Source organism: Abramis brama (assembly GCF_963993115.1).
Source record: "Abramis brama genome assembly, chromosome: 12".
In the NCBI taxonomy this organism is placed as follows: Eukaryota; Metazoa; Chordata; class Actinopteri; order Cypriniformes; family Leuciscidae; genus Abramis; species Abramis brama.
The window spans coordinates 38,179,999-38,198,312 of NC_139974.1; the positions used below are offsets into that span (position 1 = coordinate 38,179,999).

Consider the following 18,314-nt stretch of genomic DNA (forward strand, 5'->3'; position numbering starts at 1 on the left):
TTTCTTCTCTGTTTCTCTGAGTGAGTTCATGTAGTGTAACAGCGCAGCGCTTCTGGGTTGTACGTCAGAACGTAGGCTCACTATTGGCCAGCATCACACACATGACCAGTGTCGGCCAATAGTGAGCCTACGTTCTGACATACAAGCGCTGCGCTGTAGGCCCACACGGAAGAAAATGAATAGTTGAATAAAGTCGTTATTTTTGTTTGTTTTTTGCGCACAAAAAGTATTCTCATCGCTTGATAAACTTAAGATTGAGCCACTGTAGTCACTTGGACTATTTTAAACATTGTCTTTACTAACTTTAAGGGCCGGGAAGTTTCAATAACAGAGAAGCCTATACAGGAGTGATCCAGCTCTCAGATTTAATCAAAAATATCTTAATTTGTGTTCCGAAAATGAACGAAAGTCTTACGGGGTTGGAACAACATGAGGGTGAGTAATTACTGACAGAATTGTAATTTTTGGGTGAACTAACCCTTTAAGCTCACGCGGTTGAAGAAACGCGATGACGTCACGGCGCCGTGTCCCCGCCCCTCTCCGGCAGAAGGAGCGGAAGTTCCGTTGTGACCTGGGATAGCAAGCGGTGAGTCAATACATTTATTGCAGTTAACCGCTGTTTATATCTGTTTTTTCTGCCTGAAAATTAAAGTGTATTCTACCCCCTGACCTTAGCTTTAACGATCGCTATAAAAACGCTAGTTTGTCGCTGAACAGCGTAATATTGGGCTTAATCGCGGGGGTAGAGAGATCCAGCTAGCTCCATCTCTGAGGCTGTGGGTTCATTGTGACAATAATACAGGCGAAACAGGATTAAGCTGCCGATCATGTCGCTAGAGTATTAATGAAACGACCTAGCGGCTTTATTTAAACATGAATCATATCCTTGATTTCATCAGGCTTAAAAAAAAAGAAGCTATGTGTCTTCATTGTTTTTCCTGCCCATCCCTTCCTATTCATTGTGAACATATGATCGTGGTGTTCATGTGAAGGATTATTGAACTGACGCATTAGAGATGATCAATACAGTCATTTGTTAATGTGCATCAATGAGCCATTGTGTGGCGAACGCTCAAACTGGTGCATAAGGACACCATGCAGTTTCATTGGAAAAGTCCTTTCTTCTGGTATTTTGTGGAGATTTCATAAGCAGGTGGTTTAATAAAAGTATTTGATAACATGTGCAGCACTAAAGTCTAGTAAGCCAGACTGACCGATTAAAAACCCAGACAGACACATAAAGTTTATTCAGGTGTTTGTTTGAAACTAGGGATGCACTGACATGGAAATTTGGCTGATACCGATAACAGATAATTCTTTATATTTGAAAGCCGATAACCAATATATTTGCAGATAAATCTAAATCCAAATTTTTATATAATTTGAGAGCCTGATTACAAAAACAAAAGTCTCACCATTAAAAGCCATATCCCATATTAAAATTTTCTCATAATTTTATGTAGACTTGCGCTGCACATTTTACACTTCACTGTATTTTATTTTTGAAATGTTTCTAACCATATTTTAAGCAATTTAAACCCCTCATGGCGAACAGTGCACACCTCAAGTGTCTCAGCTGAAGGAAATAATCCATTATTTATCGACGATTTGACGTTAATATATCAGCCAAATTTTCTTATTGAGCCGATAACAATAACAAAAAAATAAATAAACATATATCTGCCGATGCCAGCGATGAAAGGAAACACTCCAGGCTTGTCACAATCACCCAGGCCTCTCACAAACACGAATGAATCCATTAAACTGGAGTGTTTTGAGTGTCAAGATGTGATTTCTCTGCGCTGTCATGTGGTTCCAGGAAAACAGGGACCCGTGGTTTTAATTTAGGCTTCATTAGTTTTCTGGGAACTCGTCTTAAGCAGACGTCTGCTAGTACAAACTTGTGATCTGCGTGTATGATTAACATAAGCGTCAGTGCTTATCCAGTAGATGTAATCACCCTGTAATTTTTCAGTTTTTCTTTTCCTCAGCGCACTTTTAGTTTTAGATGGGCTTGAGTTGCTAGTTAAAATGACTTTAACAACACTGGCAATTAAACCAACTTTTGTTAATCATTCTGCAGCCTGCTGACAGTTTCTGTCTAAAATTGCTGGTTTGTATCTTTAATAACCATTTCTCCCATACTTAATGCCTGGGCCTTTGTGTTTTACATAAACATGTTGTGCTGATTGCTTTTGAACTTGTTGTTTTTGTATTTTTCTAAAAGCACTCCTCACATTGTATGTGTGGCAACAACATGTCTGTACCTCTGCTCGCTGAAGCCGTGACCGTGTCCGGGACGGAGAAGGAGACGGCTGTGGTGAGAGAACAGTCCAATCATTAACCAAAAATCTGATGTTGCTCAAGAGATTCATTAGCATTGCAGATGCTTCAAATATACCAAATCAGTTTCCTTGAATGGTTTGTTCTCCCCCAAATAAAAATCTGTCATCACTTACTCATCCTTGTGTTGTTCCAAAACCATAAGACTATGATTCATCTTCTTTAAAACACAAATTGACGTATTTTTAATTAAGTCTCTAAGAGGTTTCTGAAAGATTGAACGTCCAGGTGATTTAATCCAAGTCTTCTAAAGAGACACGATCGCTTTATATGATAAACAGATTTAATTTAGGCTTTTATTCACATGTAAACAATGATGGACACACATGCATAGAGCTCATCAAAATGTGATGTGTGATGCATGAGAACCAATGAGATTTGTTCTAGAGTGTGACGTTTAGCATATGCGATTTTCTTTATGTAAGTGTGTTTACATGTGTATAAAAGCCTAAATTAAATCTATTCATCATATAAAGCGATCATATCTCTTCACAATACTTGGATTAAACCGTCCAATTCATATGGGCTCATTTCAAAATGCCTTTATGATCTTTCAAGTTTTGTTTACATGGACTTACAGTGGACTTTTGTTAAAAATATCTTAAAGGGATGGTTTGGAGTATTTTCAACCTAGGGTCCTTTGCACCATGACCTCGAGCCAAACAAGGTCCCTTTTTTCCCTTGGTCGAACATTATTAAAGTTAGAGCTTATTTAGAGATATCAGCCGAATGGCTTAGTGCAGGCGCTAATGGATCCAAGGCTGTATCTCATAAATCACCCCTAGGTTGAAATTACTAATGGGTTTGGAACAACGTGAGAGTGAGTAAATTTGTATTTTTGAACGAACTATGCCTTTTAATAGAGATGCTCTTTCACAGTCTGAGTGAAAGTCTATCTGCTGCCTTCTTTATCGGAAGAAATAGATACACAGAAAGCTCAAGCTTGCTATTGAGATGGTATCTTCATATAAAATAACCAAGAGTCAGCATCGAACACAGGAAATCGGCCCTCTTTTGGGCTTTGCAGAGAGATTAGTTTCACATCACAATCTGTTAACTTTGCAGGTGATCTTCCTTCATGGCTTGGGTGACACAGGGTAAGTTGTTCATTACCTGCCTGTTGCAGGAGCTTCTGATGGCCCTCGTCCTGCATGAAAATAACCCTGTCGTGTTGCTTATAGACACGGCTGGGCAGATTCCATGACGTCTATTAGACTGCCGTACATCAAATACATCTGTCCACACGCGTAAGTGACTTGCAAAACATTGGTTGTGATGCAATAAATAAGTATTGTTTGTCTCACTTTTCTTTGTGTAGTTCATTGCAAACTAGTCTGTCATTTTCTCTGACTCTAGACCCAGAATCCCTGTAACACTGAACATGAAGATGACCATGCCCTCATGGTAAGCTGCCTCTGCTGCGGGTAACTTTACAGTTCTAGTGCACTCACTTAAAAGTGCTGTGGGGATTTAAAATGTAATTTAACCTGGAAGTAAACCATGGTTGATGATTTTGAAAAATGTAAAACAAAGGAAATGTATGATGTAGTATTTCAGATTCTGCACTATTCTAGGGCATTTAATCAAATAAGTGCATTTGCGACATTGAGCATGTGACTTCGTACAGACAGTCAAATGCTATATACTTGTGGTTAAAGCAAAAAGGATTTTTTAGTTGTCAGGTTGCTAATATAATATAATATAATATAATATAATATAATATAATATAATATAATATAATAATCAGCTTTGAAATCACAAGAATACATTATTTTAAAATATATTACATTTTAAAATACATACGTTAGTTTAAAAATATTTAAATAAATATTAAAATAGAAAACAGCTTTTACATTTTTTAATTATAATTATATAATCAGTGTTATTTTTAGTTTTATAGTTTTATTAATCAGTTTTATAGTTTTATTAATAATCTTTGAAATCACAAGAATAAATAATTTAAAAATATATTACATTTTAAAATGCATACTAACATTTTAAAATATTTTAAAATAGTATTATTATATTAATATTGATATTAAAATAGTATATTGATATTTTAAATAACTTATTATTTTTGTTAATTTCAGTTTAATTTTTAGTAATTAAGTGCTTTTTGTCTCTCTTTTTTAATATTACTATATAGGGTGGATTTATTTTTTATTTCAGTTTTAGTTTTGGTTAGTTTCATATATTTTCTGTTAACAATTTTAGCGCTAAAACTTATTTACAGCTTATTCAGCTTATAAAGGCAACATTTCTAATTTTCTAATTTTTAACATATTTTGTTTCACGTTTTTTTTTTATTACCAGAAATGTTTTTTAATAGTTTTAGTTAATATAGTATACTGTAAAACTGTATTAATAAAATTCTAAATAAAAGCATTTTTCACTAGTGGACTTGTACTTTTTGAGTCTTTTTTTAATTCTTGTCTAATTTTTCTTCTTCTCAGGTTTGACCTGATTGGCTTAAGCCCAGAATCCCCAGAGGATGAAGCAGGGATTAAGAGAGCAGCAGAGAACAGTGAGCAAAATGTGTTTTTGGACACACATGCACATTGGGGCATTTTCCTGAATACAGCATAAGCTGTCCATGACTTAAAAACATCCCAAAATAAGCTTAGTCTGTGTCAGCAAATGTAAAACCACATGAAGAAACACATCAAGTTAATGAGGAACACAAGTATTGCGAGAGAATAATGTTGAAATCTGATATGTGGCACTAAGTATAGTCCGCTCCCTCTCTTCAACAGTAAAGGCCATCATCGATCACGAGGTAAAGAATGGTATACCATCCAATCGTATTCTTCTGGGTGGCTTCTCTCAGGTGAGTGATCCCTCCTGACAGTGTGTACGATCAGTTAAATTGCTGAGACTGCAGATGATCTTCAGTTCCTGGTTTGTCGTCTGATGTTCAGGGTGGAGCTCTGTCTCTCTACACTGCTCTGACCTCTCATCAGCAACTAGCGGGTGTTGTTGGACTTAGTTGTTGGCTTCCACTTCACAAGACTTTCCCACAGGTACAAGACATTCAGCAGTGTTTGTGTGTGTGTGTATATATGTATATATATATAATATATATAATTATATATATTTATATTCAGGGCTTGACATGTATTTCAGCAGTGCGGTTTAACGCAGTCACTTTGACGGGTTGAATTTTATATATAATATGTGACCCTGGACCACAAAACCAGTCACATGGATCAATTTTTTGAAATTGAGATTTATACATAATCTGAAAGCTGAATAAATAAGCTTTCCATTGATGTGTGGTTTGTTAGGATAGGACAATATTTGGCCGAGATACAACTATTGAAAATCTGGAATCTGAGGGTGCAAAAAAATGTAATGTAATGTTGGCGATTGTGCTGCATTCACTCACAAAAATAGATGTTTTATATATTTACGTTAGGAAATTTTCAAAATATTGTCATGGAACATGATCTTTACTTAATATCCTAATGATTTTTGGCATAAAAGAAAAATCTAATTTTGACCCATACAATGTATTGTTGACTATTGCCACAAATGTACCCGTGCGACTTGAGACTTGTTGATCCAGGGTCACATATATACAGCTTCTCTCTCTCTCTCTCTCTCTCTCTCTCTCTCTCTCTCTCTCTCTCTCTCACTCACTCACTCACTCACTCACTCACTCACTCACTCACTCACTCACTCACTCACTCACTCACACTCTCTCTCTCTCTCACTCACACATCTCTCCGACAGCGAGTTACACACAAACCCGCCTCTCCTCACTCATTTAATTTGCTCCGGATGAATATTGTTGGTGTTAGCTTATTGTTATTGTTGGCTTGAATTTCGACGTGGGATTGCACGTATTGCGAATAATCTTTCTTGTTCCTGCAGATTTTGAGCTCACACCCAAAGTGCAGCACATAAAGCCGCCTCTCAGGACTAAATTGAGTTTTTTTTCGCCGCTTATTGCGCTTAAACAGTCAAATAAACACATAATAATGTCAAAATGCTGATTTAGGCGAGTATTCACATAAACACAGTCATGTTTTAAGTGAATGTAAACAGAAAGAAAACGCATGTGTAACAGTGTAATGGATCAGTGCGTCAGCTCTTAAAGTGACAGCAGCCTAATAAACCTTCTGCCAAATTATGAGATAATATTAAAAATATCTATTTGGCAGTTTTTCCCCATGGTATCAACGTCAAAATTGTGACCAGTGAAAACGCTAAATCAGAATTGAATTGAAATCGCAAGCTTATGAATCGATTTCGAATCGTGAAATAGGTGTCAATGTCCAGCCCTGATATATAGATGTCAATATGTATCTGCTTTTTCCTCATTAGGCTGCAAGTGGGAGTGGAAACAAGGGCACTCCCATTCTGCAGTGTCATGGCGAGATGGATCCCATGATCCCGGTGCAGTTCGGGGCCATGACAGCAGAGAAGCTCAAGACCATCGTCTCTCCAGGGAACATCACCTTCCGCACCTACCCGGGTCTCATGCACAGCTCCTGTCCTCAGGTGAGTCTTTCTGTTGCGCTCACAGAAACCTCAGGCCTTGTCCACACTAATACGTCTTCATTCGAAAACGCATCTTTTTCTCTTCGTTTTGGCCTTCTGTCCACATTGAGACAGTGTTTTTGTCAATGTTTGTCAGTGTTTTACTAGTCATGTGACACATATTGTATCCATGGTAGAGGTCTGCTACCCGGGTCTGCTACCTGCTGGGTTCGGGTTAATGTTTATTGAACAGCCTCGGGTTCGGGTCGGGTTCGGGTTTGTAACTAAGAAAAACTAAATAGGCTATATATAGTTTGCGTGCCGTGTGCTTTGCCTGTGTTGTGGTTACCGGCATGCGAGAGAGAGAAAGTTGCGTGCGCAGATGTGCAATGTGTACATAGTAGGCTACGCAGACCACAGACACACAGGCTCTCTCTCTCAAATTTGAGAGAGAGAGCCTGTGTGTCTGTGGTCTGTGTAGCCTATGCACACATTGCACATCGAGAAGAAAGCGAAAACATTGCAAAGCGAGAAGAAACCGCTCTGGATGAAATGTGAATTTTAAAACAAATTAAATGAACAACAGCAATAACTTAAATAAAAGTGCTTTAAAAAAACATTTCGTTTGTATATATATATACAAACGAAATGTTTTTTTTAAGCACTTTTGTTTAAAATATTATTTTAAAATATTAGCGAGAAGAAACCGCTCTGGATGAAATGTGAATTTTAAAACAAATTAAATGAACAACAGCAATAACTTAAATAACTTAAATAAAAGTGCTTTAAAAATGTTACAAACATTTCGTTTTTATATATATATTCAAATATATTTCAAATATATTTATTTTGTGTATGGGAGGGCCGCTGCGCCTACATGTATTTGTTTACCGTTTCAAGCAATCATTAAATACAACATATTGCAAAAATGGTATTTATTTGCTGTGAGAAATAGAGTGGACCTCGGGTTCGGGTCGGGTTCGGGCTTAACATGTAAATGTAATTGTCGGGTCGGGTCGGGTCGGGTTAAATGATCGCGGGTACGGGCCGGGTTCGGGCTTCAGTTTAAAGCCCGTGCAGACCTCTAACCCATGGATATCTATGGTTATGCCGGCATTGGTGTGCCTGCTATATACTTTCATAGTGTTGCTAAAGAAAAATGTTCCTTTGCACATTCTTCATATTGCATTCCTGCAAAGATGACTAAAAATGAACGCGTAGTTGCTGTCCTGCTGCAAAACACAATGACAATTGCATTTTAGACCATGCGATTTTGAGTGCAACCTGGACACAACACTGAGTGGTGGGAAATTTTGACACTAAAATGATCGTGCCAGAAGGTTAGCGTGAGAACTTTTATTATGTCTGCTCTCTTGTACCTCCACAATAGTACCTGGTCGTCATAGCGACGCCGCAGGAAACTGCCGTGACGTAATCTTCTACGCGTCACTACGCTTATTCACTGACCAATCAGCAGTCTGCCGTGTTTTCACGTCACATTTTAGTATCGCCTCAGCTCGCTCAGAACCTCGCCGGAGGTGATACGAAAAAAAGTACCTGGAAACAGGTACAGGTACAACTTTTACACAGTGGAAAACCAAACAAAGGCGAGTCGAGTCGAGGCGAGGCGAGCTGGTACTGTGTAGTGGAAAAGTGCCATAAGGTTATGCCCATGGTTCGAATTACGTGGGAGCCAGTGGGAGCTGAGCTCCCATAGAGAGAGGATGAGCTCCCATGAAAGCAGTAAAATCATACACCTGTGGGGGTCTCTAAAAATCATCAGCACCATTATTTTAAATTACAAATAAAGCACTTTTTCCTTCAGACTACTGTAGCATGACTTAAAAGATAGGACAAGATGCCAAACACATGGATCTCGCGGGATCTCGGATCGTCATCACACTACGGTACATCCTTATGCTTAAATCAAGTGATAAAAGTGCCGCTGCGATCATTGGCGCGGATACTGTGTTTGTTTGTGGCTCGCGCACAGTCTTCACTCGGGCGCGCTTCAATCCGTTGTGGAGACTCTCTATTCGTTCCAGTAAAATTACAAAACAAAATGCACACAAACGTGTCTCTGCCTGATATAGAACCACTTATAAACATAATCGGATTTGATGAAAAAAAAAAAAAAAACTGATATGAGTGCGGATTCGAACCCAGAACCTCTGACGCGTTAGGCAAATGTTCTACCACTGAACCACTTAAATACACGGTCAAATCTGTCGGATCTATTTCACTCAAGTGAAAATTCTCAACAAATTAAACCAAATGCACTGAATTGTGTTACCAACGCTTTTTTATTAAATTTGTATTATATTTACAAATTTTTATATTTTTATATTACATTATTAAGCTACCGCGCCTGCTCATAGGCTACTTTTTTTTTCTTTTTTTTTTTTTTTCGCTATTGGTGACCCCCACAAAGATGAAATCATAATTCGAACCCTGGTTATGCCGGCATTGGTGTGCCTGCTATATACTTTCATAGTGTTGCTAAAGAGAAATGTTCCTTTGCACAGTCTTCATATTGCATTCCTGCAACAAAACACGATGACAACTGCGTTTTAGACCATGATATTTTGAGTGCAACCTGGACACAACACTGAGTGGTGGGAAATTTTGATAATAAAATGTATTATGTCTGGTATCATCTTGTGAACTATTAGTATGTTTTACGCATGTGCAGTGAGGTGATTTAAGCATTTTCAGATGGATGAGCTACTTCCTGAAAACGCTTGTGTGGACAGGGAGCATTTTGAAATGAAAACGCTATTTTCAAATGTATCCGGATTAATGTTGCCTTACACATTTTCCCATGTGCAAATTCATTATGAAGGATTTTAGAAATTTCCCTGGAAAAAAAATAATCTAAATCCATTTGGACTTACCTATATGTCTTTATTTGATTAGTTTTAATGCTTTTTATTTTATTCTCTTATGCTCACCAGGACATTTATTTGATCTAAAATACAGTAAAAGTAATATTGTGAAATATTACAATTTAAAAGACCTGTTTTTTTTTGATTTACTATATTTTAAAATGTAATTTATTCCTGTGATCAAAGCTGAATTCTCAGCATCATTACTCCAGTCTTCAGTGTCACATGATCCTTCAGAAATCACTCTAATATGATGATTTGATGCTCATGAAAAACATTTCTGATACTTATCAATGTTGAACAACAGTTGTGCAGCTTCATATTTTTGTGGAAACTGTGATACATTTTTTGATGAGTAGAAAGTTCAAAAAAGCATTTATTTAGTCTTGTCTTTCATTTATTGCCTTTTGATCAATTAAATGTCCTTGCAGAATAAATGTATTAGCGTTTTGAAAAAAATCTTGCCTACCACAAACTGTGTAAGAAGCAAACTCCTGTGAACCAATAACAGGATGAGGTCTGAACTGAAATCATGCAAAATATTATCTTAGATGTTGTACAGTAGATATGTCAAACTATATTATCTGTTCATACTAGTTCTAACACCCATACTTCTCTCTGATTGGCTTTACAGGAGATGTCTGCTGTCAAGGAATTCATTGAAAAGCAGTTGCCCCGAGTCTGACCTCAACCTAACTCACTGTGACCCTTAGACACTGACCTCTCACCTCCGACCTGCCATTCTCTCACAGGAAACAGCCATGATCCCCTACAACACATGCGCATGAACATTCAGTTGTACATACTGTGAACATGCAAACCATCTCATCTCACGCCTTTCTTTGTCATTTCATACATCATTAAAAAAAGTGATATTATTATAAGTTGACAATATCCATACATACAATAATTTCCCATGAAACTTTTGCTCTTTTCTTTAAGGGAGACTCATTAACTTTCATCATACATTCCTGTAAGCATTAAATCTCAAACCGTTTCCCAGTATCCCTCTCTCTCTCCCCTGCTCCTCTGTCTCTTTCTCTCAAGCAAGGCGGTTAACGTAACATTTTTCCGGGCAGCTTTATCGCAGCACTTTGGGAAAGTTCAGATGCTGCGAATCTGTGGTGATGGAGGGACTTAGTGGGAGCCGGTGCCGTCTGGAGTGAGTCTCGTCACGCTGCTGGTCCCACAGTGCATGGCTTCATCGGGATGCTGCAACTCATACTTTTGTTTAGTTTAACTAGAAATTGCCGAGAACGGCAAGCAAACATGTCTCAAATAAACTACTAATGACTCATTGGAATCGTCCAGTATGCTTTGTTCTCCATGGAATAAGAATTCTGGCACCAAGTCTGTATGCAAAATTAGCTTATTAAATTACACCATGCTAGAACTTGTATAATATACTTATTTAAATTATTATTATTATTATTATTTTTAGAACAATTGCACATAACCAGCTTTAGATCTCATTGTAAAATAATCAACGTTACTAAGCTCTTGACATCACTTATTATTAATAATGAGTCACTCCAGACGGGCCGATAATTTTTTCCAATTGCTTTAAATAACTTTCCCAAATCCTCCCTAATTCCCTGTTCTCCTCATAACCGCATCATCCTCCACCCATGTGACCAAACACATTCATGTGTTCTGGGGTCTCAGATGGCATATGTATATACATTTCAGGTTCCATATTGCATAAAAGTATTGTTTACTGACACAATCTATTAACAAAAGATGGACGGTCACAGTTACGCCGGCAGCGTGGCGGATTAAGCCTGCTGTTATTAAAGAATTATGAGGTAACCTTAATGAATTAACTATTAAAATTGAATTATGAGTCACAGTTTGCTTGTATACATTTGAAAATGGATTATTAAAATGTGTGATATCTCTAAACCAGTTGTTTGCAAAGTAGTGAATGTTGCTTTTTTAATCTAAATAGATGTTCTTCGATTATGTATTATTTCAGTGTTATTTTATCTTCTATCTAAGTCCATTTGACTTCCATGTTTTCATAACTGCTATGATCCCCTCTTTTATAATTGGCAACAGACAGGTTTCCTATTTGCCCTGTGGCTTGAATGTTTATTGTATTCATGGGAATGCCAGAAAGCTGGTCAGCAGAAACGGGCAATATCTTTGGGTTTAACAGTGAACTTGTCAGTTTATGTCCACCTGAGTTGTGTTTTGTTGCTGGGTTTTTCTTTTTTTTTTTGTCTTTAAAAAAGTTCCGTTGTCGTTGTCTTTATTTGAAGTGTACTGAGGGACAATTGGTTCTTCAGAAACTTTCCCAAAACACCTGTATGTGAAATAAATGATGCAAATCACAGCAATGCAGTCCTGTGTTTTATTGATCACAGTGACATCAATGCACTGCATCATATTATGGTTATGTACAGTGTACATTGCACACAGTCTCTCCTTTTATTTTCCTAACAGGAGGCGAGCAAATAGACCAAAGGGTGTAACAGGTTTAAGGCGTGAGAATGTGTATAGGCCTATACGCCTTGAGTCAAAAACGAAAACCTCCAGTAATAAGGGCACATCTTTTATTTGCTATAATCTTTTAATTAAATGAGGTCCAAAGTGGGTGAAAATGTGTAAAAACCCTAAAGAAAGTGATCCAGCTTGAGCAGAACTGCTGTCCTCAACACTTGTTTTGGTCGCTGCTTGAAATAGGACTGAAATCAAAACGAAAATGTGCCCTATCAAAACAGACTGTATTTAAAGGAAAATGCACTGTATTTGATCTAAATCATTTGATAAATGGATTTACATAACACCTCTCTAAATATCAAAATAGCCAGATTGGTTCAGTTCATTCATATTTCCGCAAAATTACTCGAGCGCAAAGACTGAGTTTGGAGTCGATATAAAATGTTCCTTTAGGTGGCGCTATAAAAGTGAGTAAATTATGTTCAATCTGTTATTTTCATAGACAGTATAAGAAGGTTATTTTACCTATTTATTTCCAACTGGTACATTTGTAAACAAATGTTTCTTCTGCGTTTGAGTAGTCTCAAGTTATTGATTTGTTTTGCACAGAACTGTGAACAATAAATGAAAATGCAAACTGTGCTTATTTCACGTGAAAAATCAATGAAAATACACCTGCCATATAACATATGGTTAAATAGAATAAATATAAAATTAAATAAATTCAGGACTAAATTAATCGTATTGTGTTTTTTTTAAGTTATTAATTAATTAATTAATTAAATAATTTCTACTCATAAGTTGTCAAATCTGTATTTTTTGCTTTAAAAAAGACACAAACACAAATAAAACACAAATAAATGAATTTTTAAATAACATTTTAATGATTTAAATCACACTCACATGAGTTGAAGAAGCCAGTCATATCAGTAGCCTTATAAATTTAATAAAAAACAAAACAAAACAATTATGGAGAAGAACGACAATATAGTGAAATATATTAAACAATAAATGTGCTTTCATGGAATTTTACAAAATGAATAGATTTATTTATTTATTTCAAAATAAACTAGCACATTTAATTGTTTTTTTTTAATTGAATTTATTATATTTATTATACTATATACGTATTGTATTATAATTCTTTCTTTCTTTTATTTATTATTTATATTCTGTTTTCATTTTTCCTGTGCCTCCTCCTGTGCGGTAGGTGGCGGTAAGTCGCTCTCAAACGCGGTCCTTCATCTGCCGTCAACACCGCGAAGGAGACGCAGATTATTGTCCTATGAAATGAGAGCATGACCAGCAAACACAGCCAAGAGCACCACCCCTATGATCATACAGTTCTTTATCATTTCTTTTTACATAATCGCTAACATGATCGAAGGTCTGCTGCCTGATAACAATCTCGATATAAACTTTTGACACGCCGCTTGCTCTGGTCATTTGATGTGTCAACGCTTCATGGATACGTCAGTGATGAGGTACGTGTGTGTGTGTGATTGTTTGTTGTGTGTTGATCGCTCTTGTCAACTCGCCTTGTTGTCGAAATCTCCTCTTGACCAGCTTAGAGTCTAGAAGATTAAAGCTGTGCTTTATCAAACATGTGTTTGTTCGTATATATGTCCTGTCAGTCATAGACCGGTATTGATGAACTGATGATTCTGATCATGTCAATCCTTGATAAAACTACAGCCAGAGTTTCAGAGCTTTGGTTTCATCCTTAGACAGTTATTGCAAATGCTTCAGGAGAAACCCACTCCATCACTGACTGTAAACAAATATCCAATTCACAGAGCGAGTGTGCAGCATTAATCTTCATACATTAGGATATGAAACTCATGCTTTTGTGTGTCTGTTGGGATATTGTAAGTAATTGCTTTCTTTTTAAAGCCACGAAGTAATCTATAAACAGTTTATGTATGGTTATGAACAGATTATGTCATTATTTACTCACCCTTCATGCTGGTCTAAACCCGTATGACTTTCTTTCTTCTGAACAACACAAAGGAGATGTTGTTCAGCATGTCACCATTCGCTTTCATTGAAAAGACCTTATGTACTATGGACTAACATTAATTACATACAAGACTATGGATTTTTTGTGTAACTACATGTCGTTCTGGAAAATTCCCACGTTTGCTGCTAATAAGTTTAAGGTATGGTTAGGGTTAGGATTAGAGTTTTGTGGGTTAGGCCTAAAGTTAACAGTGTAGCTGCAATGCAAGTCAATCAAAATGACCAGTGTATGTACATAATAAGTGTATTTTATTAAGTATATACGTAAGGCCATCTAGTATAAATCAGACTGATATTCCTAAATTTGGTCGTTAATGTAAAAAAGACATTCGTACAGGTGTGGTACTGTCGCTTTAAATGTCAGGTTACTGCATGCTGTTCCTGTCGGCCATGGTCATTAATAAGCCTGGAGTTAAAGACATTGTTACAAGTGCAAACGACAGTTGAGGATCATCTTTTAACACAAAGCCTGCATTGTTTGCAAGTAGCCCACTGCCTGTAAAATGAATGCAAATGGAGTTTTACCATTAATGGGCACCCAGTATGATTGAGCTCTAGTGTGGGGGGAAGAGAAACGTTTCCCTGTCTTTGTGTGCCTGCCAAGTGCTGCTCTTAATTCATCTGTTCTGCATTCTCAGACGTCCCACCTGAAAACGAGCCGTTCCTGGACCACAAGCCACAGAGTGCGTTTATAATGTTGTGAAATGTGCTTTGTTTTTTAGTGTAACTCCACAGACGTTTACGTGAAATGATGTGGGAAAAGAACAACAGAGCAGACAGAATGACCTAAAAAGTGTGTTGCTCCCACTCGCTCATGCCCGATCGGTGCACCTGCTGCCACTCTCTGCTCACACACACACACACACACACACACACACACACACACACACACACACACACACACACACACACACACACACACACACACACACACACACAACCAACCCTCTCAAGTAGATTTATTAGAGCATGACGTGATGCATGCTCGTTGTTTTGCTGATGAAACAATATATCCCTTAGGTCATGCAACCTTTTAAATAGGTTTGAACGTTTTTTTTTTCTCGTTTTCAAAAAGAGGTCCTGCAGTTTTATCTGATGTTCATGTACATGTTTAGAAAAAAAAGTGTAACGATAAGATCAGATAAGGGCACCTGTGCAAGATTGTTATTTGCACAATGTGGTCATATGCAAATGAGTGTGTTGTGTGAAGCAGACTGGTTTTGTTTCATTTAGGGATTTCCACAAGATAGTTATGAGAGTTTGGATAGTAGCTTGTTTACTTTTCCCACACAAGTACAGTAGCTTTATATGAGTTATCTTTAAAACTGAAGCGAATAGTGGTTTTATGTTTTAATACGATCCTGCAGAAATGCCGATATGGGGATGTTCACACACAACACATTTTTGTATATTTTGATTTTCTATGTAAACGTGTGCGAGACAGACAAGTTTGACCGTCTCATGCAGCGCTCAAGTTAAAGGACTCCTGTTATGCTTTTTTACATGTTCATGTTTCTTTAGTGTGTAATGTTGCTGTTTGAACATGAAAAAGCTCTGCAAAGTTACAAAACACAAAGTCCCTCCACGAGTTATTCTCTATATCAGTCTCACTGTTTCTGAACTCCCTGAAACGCCTCCATTGTAGTCTTGAGTTTTCTTCCAATAATGAACGCATCACAATTAGTAGTGTGTTGAAACTCATGGTTGTGTGAAAGGGTGTGACTTTTTCACTGGAAGCGCTTGACCAATCACAACACACTGATCCAGCCGACCAATCAGAGCACAGTGTGCTTTTCAGAAGGAGGGGCTTCATAGAGACAGGAACTAAACAGAGCGTTACTGACAGACTGGGAAGAGAGGAGCTGCAACAATGGAGAATATGGGGGAAATAATGTTTTTTTTTTTTTTTAACATTACCTATTCTTGTAGACCCCAAAAACAAAATCAAGACATTGTAAAAGGGGTTTTGACAATATCGAGACATTTGCATGCTAAACCAGTTTACCGCAAACTCCACTCCGCAGTCGATTTCATTTATCAACTCGGTCACTCAGTCACCAGTCAAGAAAAGTTCATGGATTCAGTCCAGAGTTCAGAAAGATCGTTTCATGGATTTGTTTCATGGATTTGATTCAAACAGTAATGTCATCTCAACCAATTATATGAGATAATTTGTCCGGTGTTATCTGTAAGGCTGACCATTGACGTACAAGGAAAGTGTGTGATTTTTCTTCTTTTTTTTTTTTTTTGCAAGATCTTGCATTTCCAGACAGATGGGATGAATGTTTCCATAATAAATTATATATATATGAAGTGCATCCATTACACATAAAAAAATGTTGAAAATAGAAATGACCAGACTGTATATGAGATGTCGATTTGGTCACTCAAGACTTACCCATGTATATTTATTGAAAATGTATTGAATTTATAAAAAGCTTTCTCCTGGGAAAATATTTGAATTTTTATCAAATATCAAATTGAAAGATTTTATATAACTTATTATTGTTGTTTATCATTTATTTATTTAATATTTTTGTTTTATTTGTTTGTAGAGATAATATTATTAAATGATTATATACAATTAATTGAAATATTATTGTTGTATTTTAAATGTTATTACTGTTGAGTTTGCCTTGGATATAGCTTTTAATGCTGATATGGCTTTAAATGATAAATATATAAATAAATGCATAAATAAATATATTTTACATTTCCATTTGGATGCTTGTGGTGCAGAAATTTTGCACTTTAAGCCTAAAAAAAAAGGTGAAGGGAACGGACTAGTAGTGGGCGTAGAGATAATGCACCACATTCAGAGCAAAACCTGATTGTCTGATCTCACATTTTTAAATAGAGATTGCAAAATGGTGCTATTGATTTTTACATCCCATGATGCACACCATGAATAACAGATTGCAGGCAATAACTGGGACCATGTTGGTGTGTTTACAGGACTTGCGGTATGCGGCCCGTCCACTCTCGCGCTGGCTGAGTGCTGAAGACTGCATGTGGGCCGCTCTGCGGGTCCCAGTCCAGCTCCCGCCATGGGAAACACCGCCACCAAGTTTCGTAAAGCACTTATCAGTGGAGATGAAGGTCTGGCTTGTCAGCTCTATGACAGCAACCCCCAATTTAAAGAGTCTCTGGAGCCCAACGCATCTTATGGGGAGCCCTATCAACACAACACACCCCTGCTCTACGCCTCACGCCACGCCATGACGCGCCTCATCAGGTAAGAGCTTCAAATGAATGGGCACTCAAATACAAGCATTAGCATCCATGGGCGAGTTGTAATTGTTCACCTTAAATTTTAAAGGGGCTAAGTGTAGAATTCAGAAACCCTTGTTATTAGCGACACCGGTGGCCGTTAGGTGAACTGCAGCCAGCAACTTATTGCTCACGCACACGTAACGCACAAGAAACTGAATGTGATTCAATGCCCTGATATACTTGCGACAAAGTTCTTTTTCACTTAGAAGTAAAAAGAAGTGGTAACACTTTATTTTACAGTGTCCTTGTTACATATATTGCATGTACTTACCATAGTAATAACAGTAAATTATGCATAATTACATGCAACTAACCCTCAACCAAATCCTAATCCTACTCTAACCCTATACTAAGTACATAATATTACTCAGTACTTAAATATATAATTACACTGTAACAATGACACCTTAAAATAAAGTGTAACCAAATAAGTTAGAAATACCTTTGCAGCGATATGCGGTTAACGAACATCCAGACGCTGCTGAGAGCGACGTTTAGATGAATATGTAAATATGTGCTTTCCTCTCAATAACATAATAAACACAACAAAAAACTAAACACAACTCAGACTATATAGATCTGACTATGTAAGACTATAATTTGAATTAATCCCTTTTCTTTGCATGACACATTGACATTACAGTACAGAATAGCTCTTTCGACATTATCCTGAACATTGTATAAGCATTTGTTTCTCGTGTCCCATTGACAAGTGAACAGGGACGGGCACCATTTAAAATTGTGAATTTCTCTGAATTTACAAATTCTTAGAAACATTTAGGATAATGTAAGTACACAATTGAAAGAAATATATAACACTGTGCAAGTGTTTTTTGGATATTTTGATACAGAAATCTTACATATTGTACC

The 18,314-nt window shown here is 37.0% G+C and overlaps 2 protein-coding genes across 4 annotated transcripts in view; both read left to right on the forward strand.

Moving 5' to 3' along the window:
• Positions 1–460: 460 nt before the first annotated feature.
• Positions 461–11,008, forward strand: lypla2 (lysophospholipase 2). 2 transcript variants are annotated; one of them, XM_084130339.1, is made up of 11 exons: positions 483–586; positions 2,084–2,113; positions 2,228–2,320; positions 3,409–3,440; positions 3,525–3,590; positions 3,700–3,747; positions 4,797–4,867; positions 5,097–5,170; positions 5,262–5,363; positions 6,670–6,846; positions 10,345–11,008. In XM_084130339.1, the coding sequence occupies exons 3-11, from the start codon at positions 2,243–2,245 to the stop codon at positions 10,393–10,395; spliced, it is 699 nt and encodes a 232-aa protein (XP_083986465.1). In that variant the 5' UTR covers positions 483–586; positions 2,084–2,113; positions 2,228–2,242; the 3' UTR covers positions 10,396–11,008. The 2 variants fall into 2 exon arrangements, with proteins under 2 accessions (XP_083986464.1, XP_083986465.1); XM_084130338.1 differs by lacking the exon at positions 2,084–2,113 and having other exon boundaries at positions 461–586.
• A 2,414-nt stretch (positions 11,009–13,422) lies between these two features.
• Positions 13,423–18,314, forward strand: part of ankib1a (ankyrin repeat and IBR domain containing 1a) — a 39,053-nt gene continuing 34,161 nt past the window's right edge. For both annotated transcript variants that reach the window (XM_084130803.1, XM_084130804.1), the window contains exons 1-2: positions 13,423–13,636; positions 17,127–17,406. In XM_084130803.1, coding sequence (XP_083986929.1) covers positions 17,219–17,406 — 188 coding nt within the window. In that variant the 5' untranslated portion in view covers positions 13,423–13,636; positions 17,127–17,218. The remainder of the gene's footprint in view (positions 13,637–17,126; positions 17,407–18,314) is intronic.

What these genes read in the sequence shown, in the direction of transcription:
- lypla2 (XM_084130338.1), top strand. Translation starts at nt 2,243, where the DNA reads ATGTGTGGCAACAACATGTCTGTACCTCTGCTCGCTGAAGCCGTGACC. An exon ending in TAAGAGAGCAGCAGAGAACA is followed by an intron (nt 4,868 to 5,096) that starts GTGAGCAAAATG and finishes TCTCTTCAACAG; the next exon opens with TAAAGGCCATCATCGATCAC. An exon ending in TTCACAAGACTTTCCCACAG is followed by an intron (nt 5,364 to 6,669) that starts GTACAAGACATT and finishes TTTCCTCATTAG; the next exon opens with GCTGCAAGTGGGAGTGGAAA.